General features: G+C 41.3%; 1 protein-coding gene across 1 annotated transcript in view; it reads right to left on the reverse strand.

Moving 5' to 3' along the window:
- The window catches only part of DUSP11 (dual specificity phosphatase 11), a 13,459-nt gene continuing 486 nt past the window's right edge, over positions 1 to 12,973 (reverse strand). The window contains exons 2-10 of the mRNA XM_058194029.1: positions 10,983 to 11,058; positions 10,368 to 10,499; positions 10,011 to 10,134; positions 9,704 to 9,764; positions 8,517 to 8,563; positions 7,505 to 7,580; positions 3,462 to 3,581; positions 2,095 to 2,133; positions 1 to 632 (exon numbers count right to left, since the gene is read on the reverse strand). Of these exons, the coding sequence (XP_058050012.1) occupies positions 377 to 632; positions 2,095 to 2,133; positions 3,462 to 3,581; positions 7,505 to 7,580; positions 8,517 to 8,563; positions 9,704 to 9,764; positions 10,011 to 10,134; positions 10,368 to 10,499; positions 10,983 to 11,058 (931 nt within the window). The 3' untranslated portion in view covers positions 1 to 376. The remainder of the gene's footprint in view (positions 633 to 2,094; positions 2,134 to 3,461; positions 3,582 to 7,504; positions 7,581 to 8,516; positions 8,564 to 9,703; positions 9,765 to 10,010; positions 10,135 to 10,367; positions 10,500 to 10,982; positions 11,059 to 12,973) is intronic.

The raw sequence follows: 12,973 nt of genomic DNA on the forward strand, positions 1-12,973 counted from the left end.
TTTCCTTGTGAAAACATTTTTACTACACTGTACATTATTGTGGAACAATAAAATTTATTTAATATCTAAAGAGCAATATATGATTTGTAGTAGTATCTTTTTAAAAAGTCTGCTTTCCTCAAGTGAGACTTGAGACTTAGAAGAAAACATTTTGGTTGAATTAATTGAATACCTTTTCCGTAACAGAATCCTTCTGTTGGAAATGTATTTATCAGATTTCCGTTCCTTCCTTCTTCCAAATAGGCAACTAAATGATGAGGTGGCAACTGTAGAATTGGATGCAACTAGAAAGCATTCTATCTAAACAGCAATGGTGTAATTTACTGTAAGGATCAATTCCACAGATTATCTTTTCTTGCCAAATACTGTTTCATGATTAAGGAATCCAATAGTGTTGCTTGTCTATTTGATTTCTATGTTGTTGCCGCCAGCCGTGAGGATTTAGTTCTTGGAAAGAGGGTCTTTGATATCCTTGGAGCTGTTCCTGGGAGAATAGCCTATTGCTGGGCCTGGCATTATGACCTGACCGTTGATGCATGATGTCCGCTGCAGGGGGATATTGTGGACTGTAAGCTTGGTTTCCTTCGCTGTAACAGGTGATGAGATTCTGGTTCCAGATTTGAGAATGTTTCCTTAAATAAAAAGTGTCAGATTTCAGGGCAGAACAACTGATCCTGAAGAACTTGTGCTGCTAATCTTTGGCCCACAACTTAGGCTTTTGAACTTAAAGGAGGAACCCACCGCTGTTTAAACTTTAAAGCAGTTTAAAATGTTGCTAATAATGATTGGTAAACGCCAAGGCTCTATTAAGGCTTGAGAGAGTTTTGGTTACAGGGTAATCTCCACTCCACCCACAAATCATTGCAGATTCATCTCAAAGGCAGTTCTTTTCATACTAGTATATTTTTATTCAGGGAAGCAGCAACAATTAAAAGTACAGCAACTCTTGTTGTAATTTGCATATTAATATAACAGAGCCAGTTTGGTCCAGTGATTAAGGTGCTGGATTAGGAGCCAGGTTCTAGTCCTGACTTAAGCATGAGGGGCTGGCTGATGACTGGGCAGCCACTATCTGCCCACCGTAGGAAGAAAGTACTGACAAGCCACTTCAAACAAGGTCCTGTTCCTATAGCAGTGATGGCTAACCTTTTCCGGACCGAGTGCCCAAAGTGTGCGCGAATGCACATGCCCGAACCCACAAAATGCAATGCGCGTGTGGCCCCCCGGATGCATGGGCAGCCCCTGCATGCACCCCCCTGTACACGCCTTCCTCCTGCGCATGTGCGGCAGAGACCCAACAACCAGCTGGCCTGTGGGAAGTGCTTGCACATGTGTGGCTGAGCTAAACTGGGCCGACAGCTTGCGTTCCCACAGAGAGGGGCACATGTGCCATAGGTTAGCCATCACGGTCCTATAGTCACCAGGAGCCAGCTCTTCTTAATGGACAATAACAACGTAGCATATACAAAAGTACAGTTGTTTTGTTGCACTTTATCACTTCCTGGAACTTGGCTAACCACACGAACTAGGGAGCCTGTTGTGGGGCATTCTGACAGCCTGCTAGATAATAGCAGTTAGCACTTATATACCACTTCACACTGCTTTACAGCCCTCTAAGCAGTTTACAGAGTCAGCATGTTGCCCTGAACCATTTTACCCACCTCAGAAGGATGGAAGGCTGAGTCAACCTTGAGCCAGTCAGGATCGAACTCCTGACAATGAACAGAGTCAGCCTGGGATACTGCAATCTAACCACTGTGCTACCACAGTTCATGGATAAGTATAAAAGCCAGTATTTACTTTAAAATTAGTCCTTGAAAGTTTGGAACACAATTTATTCCAGGAATCATATTTTCTCTCACACCTGAGCATTCTCAAAAAAGGATATTAGAAACCCAAATCCTTACCCTACAAATAGTTATGCAAAATCAAGATAACAATGCAGCTTTAAATTACACAATTCATCAGGACAATTTATGACTGCCTATTGCAGTACAACATGACCATCCCTGGAACAGATGTCCTCTTCATCTAACACCAACCAGGGAGAGACACTTTATCTGCAGAGGTTTCCGTGAATCCTCTTCAATTTACCATTTTTGGCTTCGTCCACCTCTCCTGCATGGAAAATTCCTGAAACAGAAAGAAGGCAAAAACTGTTGATGCACAAATAACAGGAGCGTCTGTGGAAGGAATGGCTTGCATGCATCCTTTTTTGTGTTTTCTTCCCTGGAAATTTAGGGCCATCTGGAGCATGCCTGGTTTCCACTGATAAGAGAAAAACTCTGATAGCACCAGAATGTGGGTGTTGACTTTATAGCATAAAGACTAAGTGATAAGTGCCAAGATGGAATTTAGGAAAATACGTTTGGTAAACAGCTGCCCAGAGCCACCTCATAGGGGAGATGGACCGCATAAAAATTGTAATAATTAAACAAACCTATATAACAAGAGCCTCCATAGGAACACAGGGAAGATAGCATCTCTTTATTGGTGATCTATAGCAGTGTTTCTCAATCTTGGCAACTTGAAGATCTGTGGATTTCAACACCCAGAATTCCTGAGTTGAAATCCACAAATCTTAAGAAGTCCACAAGGTTTAAAAACACGGATCTATACCATTTCCCAAAAGAATCCCCTCAGGCTGCTTTGAAACGAAATCTTGCAACCTTTCAGCAAAAATGAGCCGTAAACCATAGAATTTAAGAGCTTAAAAGATGGGTTTACATGCATTAAACCAGGGGTCTCCAACCTTGGCAACTTGAAGACTTGTGGACTTCAACTCCCAGAACTTGCCAAGGTTGGAGACCCCTGCATTAAGCCATGACGTGGCCTCTTTGGTTCAGTGACCCCCCCAGCTATTTGTAAACCATGGATTATGTTTGTATCAGGATCCAATCTGGGTCAGTCACCGGGACTAGAGGTTTAGTCTTCCAAACGTGTGCTGGAGCCTATTTTCATGGAAAAAGAGCAGCTGTGCCTGTCTAGGATATTGTGACAAACTGAACTGGTTGCAATGGTTGTTCCAAGCAATGCCCATCTATGCACAGTATGAAGACGAAGACAGCTATGACTTGTTCAATAAACCATGTTTATAACAATGCACCAGGAGACTTGAGTACTAGTCTCACCTTAGGTACAAAGCCTGCTAGGTGACCTTGAGCCAATCCCCCCACCCCACCTTAGGAAGAAGGCAACAGCAAACCATTTCCAATAATCTTGCCAAGAGAACTGCAATTCTTCCCAGTCCCTCTGGAGAACAAATCAAGGTTTCTTAAGGAAGAGACAGCAGGAAGGGCTCCACACTATTCTGGGGACCGGGGAGGGAAGGAGATGATTCTGGAAGTTACTTGAGCACATGTCAACATCTACATTTACCCGAATGTTTCCTACTTCTATATCTCAGAAGGTTCTATTTTCACTTAATCATATTGAATCCATGGAAAGAAAAGAAGAAAAACCTTGGTGCATGTTTCCAGTTTTGTGGTCCATAGTCAGCAACTTCGTAATCTGGACTTGGGGTATAACCAACAGGCCCTTTCATCCAATCCCGTTGTGAAACATTCGTATGATGAAGATTCCTTTAGAAAAAAGATAAGGAAATCAGTTATTTAAAATATTGCTTTCAAGGGTCCAGAGTATTTCAGATCTTAAAGAGTTTAAAATTACAATTCCCCCAACCAGTGGTGAAATCCTATGCAGTTTGCCACCGGTTCGCTGCCCGCGCATGCGCGGTGCGCGCCAAATGCATGCTGCACGCAGAAAAAGGAGGCCGAAGAAGGTAAGTAGAACTGCGAGGGGGGAACAGCTGTGCTGCACAATTTAGATTCACTAGAAAGCAGGATTTTCTGCTAAATTGTGTGGTATAGCTGATCATCAGAAATACCGGTTTGAATGAAATGGTAGCTTTTTTAAACTACCGCTTCACCTGAACCTGTAGCTTTTATTACTACCGGTTCACCCGAACTAGTGCAAACCAGTAGCGTTTCACCCCTGCCCCCAACCCACCTCTATGCTTCTATAGCACGCTTCATTAGGCTTCTGAGTCCAACTCTATAAAATGGCAGGTAGGGGCATCTGTTAGGGAGGGCGGTCAAAAAGACACAATGGTGGGTACTACTACATGATCGAAGCCCAGCCTTTGTTGAGCAATGTGTTGCATGTATGTCAAAGCCTCTGTGGCTCAGACTGGTAAGACAGTCTGTTATTAACAGCAGCTACCTGCAATTACTGCAGGTTCAAGCCCCACCAGGTCCAAGGTTGACTCAGCCTTCCATCCTTTATAAGGTAGGTAAAATGAGGACCCAGATTGTTGGGGGCAATAAGTTGACTTTGTATATAATATACAAATGGATGAAGACTATTGCTTAACACATTGTAAGCCGCCCTGAGTCTTCGGAGAAGGGCGGGGTATAAATTCAAATAATAATAATAATCATCATCATCATCATCATCATCATCATCATCATCATCATCATCATCATCATCATCATCTGTCAATAACTTCTAGGTGGTGGGATGCTAGCCATAGTCTTTTGGCTTGCAGGGAGTCTCTGCTATAGCAGAGTTCTAGTTTGCCCAGAACAGGAAAAAAACACGGTGTAAAACTGTGTTGCATTGTGTAAAACACGGTGTAAAAATTTGATTGCATTGCAGAAGTTTTGCAAATTGTGCTCAAGCTGACCAACCTATTTTTGTAGACTTTAGTTCAGCATTCAATACCATCATTCCAGACATTCTTCTAACTAAGCTAAACCAGCTACAGGTACTGGAACAGACTTGTAAGTGGATCACAAGCTTCCTAACAAGCAGGAAGCAGCAGGTGAAGCTAAGCAAGATCACATCAAATACCTGTACAATTAGCACAGGGGGCCCCCAAGGCTGTGTGCTCTCCCCAGTTCTGTTCTCTCTGTATACCAATGACTGCATCTCCAATGATCCATCTGTTAAGCTACTGAAGTTCACAGATGACACAACAGTGATTGGTCTCATTCGAGACTATGACGAATCCGCATATAGACGAGAGGTCGAACGACTAGCCTTGTGGTGCAACCAAAACAGTCTGGAACTGAACACGCTCAAAACCGTAGAAATGGTTGTAGACTTTAGGAGAAACCCTTCCATACTTCCACCTCTCACAATACTTGACAACACAGTATCAACAGTAGAAACCTTCAAATTTCTGGGTTCTATCATATCGCAAGATCTCAAATGGACAGCTAACATCAAAAACATCATTAAAAAAGGACAACAAAGAATGTTCTTTCTGGGCCAACTCAGTAAGCTCAAACTGCCCAAGGAGCTGCTGATCCAATTCTACAGAGGAATTATTGAGTCTGTCATTTGCACCTCTATAACTGTCTGGTTCGGTTCTGCAACCCAACAAGAAAAACACAGACTTCAGAGGATAATTAGAACTGCAGAAAAAATAATTGCTACCAACCTGCCTTCCATTGAGGACCTGTATACTGCACGAATCAAGAAGAGAGCCGTGAAAATATTTGCAGATCCCTCGCATCCTGGACATAAACTGTTTCAACTCCTACCCTCAAAGCGCTATAGAGCACTGCACACCAGAACAACTAGACACAAGAACAGTTTTTTCCCGAAGGCCATCACTCTGCTAAACAAATAATTCCCTCAACACTGTCAGACTATTTACTGAATCTGCACTACTATTAATCGTTTCATAGTTCCCATCACCAATCTCTTTCCACTTATGACTATGACTATAACTTCTGCTGGCAATCCTTATGATTTATATTGATATATTGATCATCGTGTTGTAAATGTTGTACCTTGATGAACGTATCTTTTCTTTTATGTACACTGAGAGCATATGCACCAAGACAAATTCCTTGTGTGTCCAATCACACTTGGCCAATAAAATTCTATTCTATTCTATTCTATTAGCAGGATAGAGAGCTGCGTTGGGATATTTATCTCTAACCAGGAATTAGTCTATTCCTTCTTTTTACGACGAGCATTATTTATTTATTTTATTTATTTATTTATTGAATTTATATTGCCGCCTATTCGCCCATGGCGACTCAAGGCGGCTTACAGAATATAAAACCTCATTTAAAACAATACAACTAATTAAAAAAATCAAATAAATTAATGTAATAAAATCAGCCCCCAACCCTCACCCCCGGCGACAGCAGATCACACGAGCCATTTAATGGGCTCCATCCCGCTCTGGGTTCTCCAGGCCCACTGCCAGAACCAGGTCTTCAGCGCCTTACGGAAGAATATTAGAGTGGGAGCCATTCTAATCTCTGAGGGAATGATGCTCCAGAGGGATGGAGCCACCCCAGAGAAGGCCCTTCTTCTGGGTCCCACCAAGTGTATCTCCTTCGGGGATGGGACCTGCAACATTCCCTGCCTCCCTGTTCTGATGTTACCATAGATGGGTAAATGGGTAGAGACGGTCCCTCAGATCACCTGGTCTCAAGCCGTGGAGGGCTTTAAAGGTGACAACCAGCACCTTGAATTGCACCCGGGAGCAAATTGGCAGTCAAGGCAGCTACCACAGGAGACGTGATACATGTGCACACTGGGGTCTGCACAAAACCGTGCAGGTCGTTGCATTTTGCACCAACTGGAGCTTCCGATGCTCTTCAAGGGCAGCCCCATGTAGAGCGTGTTGCAATAGTCAAGATGGGAAGTGAGTAGGGCCCGAGTGACTGAGTTTTTTTATGTGAAAGCCTTGGTTGAGGAAAGTCAGGATGAACAGTGGAAGCTGATATCTAAGGTGATTTGGGGATGACCACGACAGCTGTGGCTCTGAACGTTAAAGAGTCGTCACTGGTTGTAATGGAATGTGTGGATGGTGACCTTGTGGGGAGGAAGGAAAGAGATATGGCCTAGGGAACAATTGGACAAGAGAAGGAAGTATCCCAGGTGGCTTAATGGTGGAGAAAGAAACTTAGGAAGGATCCGCCCTAATGGTTCAGGTGATTAAAAGTGATGGTGTGAATGTGATTTGCAAGACTTTGTTCGTGTAGCCTTACAATAAGGTAGAATTCGTTCGTCTAAATCCTATTTCCTGTCTGGTTTACCTGGAATAGCTGACAGTGGTAAAGGGCACGAATTAAGGAATGAATTAAATGGAGGGAAAAAAATAGATGTGTCTGGGAAACTAAAAGAAACAGGAACGAAGTAAAAGAATGAAATGAAGGTGGTCTAATCAATTTGGAGAAAATGGGCAGGGAAGTCATGTTCCCCTGGTTTAATGTCCTTGTGGATAAATATGTAGGAAATGTGATTACAGCATGGCAATTGGGGATGCCATGTACTTCGTACATATACAATGGTGTGTTGTTGGCCAAATAATTTGCGGTGAGTGAGGGATATGTTCGTATGTTGCTTATAGGATAATATGCAAGAACCAGCAACTATGGAACATCATTTTGCAGGCAGGAATTCAACAATACAAAATGCAAAAAAAAAAAAAAAGGTTGAAGTGCTGCATTCCAGCAAGTCGCTCTGGAAAGAGACTTACCTTGTTTCAGATGTTTTCTGGAGAGCAGAGATATAGTTCTTTCTCTCTATAGAATGTCCCCTGCATCTGTTGAATACTATGAAAGGGAAAAGCAGCTTTGATGTTCAGCGTGCGTATTTCTACACATGCTATTTTCACTAAAGCACAAAGCAGCAGCACATCTGATTTTTAAAACTTAATTCCAGAGAATCTTGGAGATTCTCTATAAAATAAACTGCTCTATCCCCACAAGTAATTTTCTGACAGGGAGCCAGAGGGAAGGCACTAGTTTCTCAGGGAAATACCTATATTTGCAATCAAGATAGTTTTCCATGGAAACTAGATCACCGTTTTCAGTCAGAAAATAGCTTTGTGCAAAACATCTCATTCCGTCAATGGGACATTCTAGGTGACCTCAGGACACTCCATGCATCACTTTCACCACGGCAGCCCCTCCTGGACAGTGTGCAGTGGAGTTTACTGTCGACTCAGAATTAGCAATGCAATGCACACCACGTGCAAAATGAAAAAGAAATCTTTAGAAAAAGCAGCACGGGCCCCTTAACACTCCAATTCAAATTTCATATATTTTTACAAGTATTTCAGAGAAAGTTATGGAATTCTTTAATTTAAAAAAAGTTTAACCTGAAGCAGTCAGAGAGATGCTTTCTTTCTAGATAATCTGATGAAATAGAACCAATACTGTATATTTTGTCTAATCAGAACTTTAAAATGTTTCTTTTTCCTTCATGATAGCTTGTAAAATGTTTCTTTCTTCTCCATAATAGCTTGTAAAATAGGCCTGCAATTAATGGCTATTTTTTGGTTATCATATCCCATCATCCTATTTCAATAAGGCAGGGCACTAGAAATTAGCTTAACTCACAGGGCTCATTTGTTAGTGTTTAATGCTTTTTTTGGCTGTGCAAACTGTTACCTTTGTTAGCTATCTGCCATCCTATCTATCCTACTGGTTAGCGTAGGCAATGAAGAGTTGAACTAGAGTGCTCCCAATTAAGGGCACAATACTTACATTCTATTGCCATGTTTGGATCCATTCCTTCAACATCAATAAGGTATCTTAACAACAATACATAAAAAAGAAGAGAACTAACATAAGAAAAAATTATCACACAGTGAAGCTCATTCAGTAGACTTCAGTACAACAGACCATAAACAGAACAAATTCACTCTCAGATTTACATCATCTGCACGATGTAAATTTAAGGGGAAATTTGGTCTGCTGAAAACTGAGATCCAATAAAATGAGGCTTTATGCAGTTTATATCAGTTATTATTTGTGCAATGATGTCATTATACAAATGAGAGAAATGAGCACAAACAGCATCACTTGTAGGATGTCACCCCTCATTACTCCATGGAAATGGGATCTCATAATGTTTAAAAATTGGTTCTTTTAAAAATACATTAATTGCATTACAATTGAATATTTACTGTGCATTAAAAACCAACAGAAACAGAAGAATTAGACATATCACTTTTCTAAATAAAAAAACTTGTCTTCTTCTCCCATCCTTTCTTTCTTTATTCTTTTATAGTATTAAGACTAACAGAAACTAATGTTTCTAGAGGAATTATAATTAACTGAGCTACAATCCAGTTATAAATAACAATCTATCAACTGAAGATAAACATTTATTTATTTATTTATTTATTTTTTATTAATTTGATCTCTATACCGCCCTTCTCCCAAAGGACTCAGGGCGGTTTACAGCCAGATAAAACACAATTATAAATATAACATAAAAATTTAAAAAACCTATTAAAAAACTAATTCAATTTGGCTGGGTTAAAACTTAAAAAACAGATTAAGATTAAGAAATATCAGATTGCCTTTGAATAATTAGAAAGTTATTTTATGTAATGGGGAGGGGGTTGGGAGAAGAAAAGCTTTGGATGTGGTTATTTGGATTGGAAGGGAAAATTTTATTCTATGTTTGGTTTATGTATAACTTTACCTTGTGATTGACCCGGGAATCCGGTGGGTGGGGAGGAGGGGGTGTTTGTTGTTTTTTTGGGAGGGAGGGGGGAAAAAGGGGGAAAAATGTTTTTGTTTTTTTAAAACTCTTTCAATAAAAAAAAAAAAAAACTTAAAAAACAGTAATAAAACTATAATAAACATAAACTGACATTTCTGCAGCAGACATGAATTTTTAAATCAGATCCGCGGAATCATCTTTGTTGCTTAGAAAAATTTACCTGCAAACAAGGTAACCTGTTCGATTCAAACCATGTGTACAGTGGACGCCAATAAGTTTGTCTGGGGAGATAGGAAATGCAAACGGCGTCTTTATAAAAGCTCCACCACAGATATGTTTAATTTTTAGCTGCTTTTATACATGAACAAATCTATATCTAGTTTTTTTCACGTATTGCAAGAGGCAGTAGTATTGAAGGGCAGACTGCCTTGAGATGGTCCACAAACAGGTTTAAGAATAGAATTTTTGGGGTTTAATGTAAAATTCTGTTACTAAAACAAAATGTTAGCACATCGAATCAGACTCACCATTATGCTGGTTCTCTCTGAGGAATTTTTTCACAGCGCTTTTGAATTTAGAAACTATATCGTTATTAGGTACTTTATGTCCAACTGTTAAAATTTTACAATATTGCAGGGTTTCCGGTAGCTCCTAAATGAAAATGCAAAACATTTGAAATAATTGAAATGAATCCCCAAACAGCCACTTAAAAAAAAAAAAAATCAGCTCAATAAAGCAGGCAAAAAATGACAATGTGTTATAATTATTATATTCAGGAAACCAACTTAAAAACCCCTTTTCTCCAAGTTGCCTCTGTAATCCCAAAGCAACAACTGTATTAAGAATTAAAGTCATACAACTGATCCCTTTTAAAGGAAACTTACCATGGGCTCATAATAGCGTGTTGTGTATGTTAAATCAATGATCAAACCAAGTTCCTCTTTCTGTTCTTTGACTTGAGTGATGAGGTCCAAGGGAGAAAACCGCTCATCTGGGGCAAGCCTCCATTCGAAACTCTGAGAGGGAAATTTTTCAACGCTGCTGCTAAATTGTCAAGATACTCTGATACGTATCAGAAGCCAAGCACAGCTGTGTTTGCATAACCTTGTGTAATTTCAGTACAGGCAGTTAACCATCATTTGGAAGGGAATTCCATCATTAAGTGATAATTGTTATAAAGCAAATTCAATCTAATTGTTCAATTTACCACTAAAGCAATGGAATCTGGATCACAGCGCAATGCCAATGGGAAATAAATAAAAAAAAATTCTGCCCAAATGACTGTACAACTGAAGCTGAAATGTGTAACGGAATGTGCAAATTATGTTGCGGGAAAAGAGGGCGGCAAGATATGCTACCTATGAAATAATCAGACAACATATACTTTGTTAAAGCTACATGAAATCTACAAATTGCTGATATACTGACAGCAAATCACTTGCCCCCAAGTGACTGAAAAGTTAAAGCAATTGAGCGACTACATTCTTCACTTTACTCACCTTCTTAAGAGGAACTTTAAAGGCAATAAAGCGGGTCCCAGACATTCTTTTTCCAAGAGGCAGATAATCAGTCCATCTAGAAAGGAAACTTCACAATGTGTTGCTTTTGCCTCCACGTGATTAGGAGAGAGTTGCAGTGAGGAAGGATAAGGTAGAAGCTGACAACTCTTTTGAGATACTGAATACATTTCAAATGTAGGCACTTTCAGAAAACAGCTGTCAAAACACTCATTTCGAACGAGAAATCAAAGTAATAATGTTCTTCCCTGAAATTATTTCTTACCACCCCAAATGATTTTTGTCTTTTTTTTTCTGAGCAGGTAGACGTATTTCCAAAGGAAACATTCTGCTGCACCTGATTCATGAAAACCACTTCCAGTTGATGGATCTGTCTTGCCAAGTCAGCCCATCCAGCTCAGGAGGCCCCTCTGTTCACTGCTGCTGAATGGCTCAGTGGACTTCAGCTGCAGCCTTGCCCTTTCCCTTGAAGGAAAGGAGGAGCTCATGAATCCCGCAGAACAAGGAAGGGAGCACGTAACGGGGAATGCACTGGGCTGTTTATGCAGTGCACCAGCACATTGCTTTCCATTTGTATTCTCCACTGGGTATCAATTTACTCTCTGGTAATCCCTTCCTCTGCAATCTCTCCACTCTGCAAGGGGAAGGGGGACAGAAGCAACAGATCACAATGAGGACAATGAGTACTGGCTGTAATGGCAATCGCAAGGCTGCAGGATACCGTGAAGGTTGTAAATGCAGGCATTGGTCATAGTACTTGTCAGCCCCATTGTAAAGGGGCTACAGCAGGTTCTTGTGGGTAGGACAGCTGAGTCAGACCACTGAGAGTTGATGACTGGGCAGTTCAGTCATCCCGAGAGCAAGCCATGGGATGGAATGAGCTCCCATCAATCTGCCAATCTAGCAGTCAGAAAGCAGGCAAATGCAAGCAGAAGAAATGTACCGCTCTGGTGAGAAAATGACAGGGCCATGAAAATGAGCCCTTCTCAGGCGTCTCCTGGGCTATGGGGATGTCAGCAGCTCATCCTTTCAACCTGGAAGCACCTTAGTAGGAGCTTCCGACATGAACGCAGCAGCAGCAGCATCAAAGATTTGAATAGTTGCTGTACAAGGCGGTCCGTAAGTAAGGTCTACCTATAGCTCATAGCAGGGGTCTCCAACCTTGGCAACTTTAAGCCTGGTGGACTTCAACTCCCAGAATTCCCCAGCCAGCTGTCCACCAGGCTTAAAGTTGCCAAGGTTGGAGACCCCTGGCTCATAGTTCAAGATGAGCTGGTTCATTATATTCTAATTTCCCTCCTGCTGAGAAGCCCGTGAAGAACAGCCACAGCTCTGGCGAGCAGCCTGTGAGTTCCCCCTTCTTCTTACTTTCATTACGACAATATATTTGGGGGGGAAAACCAAGTCACATCGAGGAACCTCCTCTGGGGAAAACTATGGGCAGAGGCGAAACATCACACATACCGCATATTTTCTATTGCTCCCTTTCTTATGGCAAGGGGGCAATCAAACAAAAACACCCACCCAGGGGATGTACAGATGCCACATCTGGGGAGACCCTGGATAGGTTAATAAGGCCTCGGATGCCTTCAGGAAATCCGGGACTTCATCCTGGTTTATTTCCAAGGCCCCAAAGCCTAACCCGGAGGGCGCCTGGGTGGGGGACGACCCTTGGAGGCCAGTTGAAGGAAAGGAAGTCTACATTCAAAGGGACAATAAAGTTCAGGTCAGTTTTACCTGATTGCCATTGCACGTGGTACAACGGAATTGAATGCGTACCTTATCATTATAAAAATAAAAACACAAATTCTTTACATTCTACAGAATTGAAATTACCGTAGAAAGTTTAAAAAGTTAGTTTACAGTCGAATTTAAGGCGAGTTCCAGCTTGAAGCCTCCGCCTGAAACTACAGAGGCAAGAGGAGGAGGAGGAGGAGGAGGCACCGTCGCTAAGCGGAGCCGTCGATAAATCG

This window comes from Ahaetulla prasina, chromosome 9, assembly GCF_028640845.1.
Source record: "Ahaetulla prasina isolate Xishuangbanna chromosome 9, ASM2864084v1, whole genome shotgun sequence".
NCBI lineage: Eukaryota > Metazoa > Chordata > Lepidosauria > Squamata > Colubridae > Ahaetulla > Ahaetulla prasina.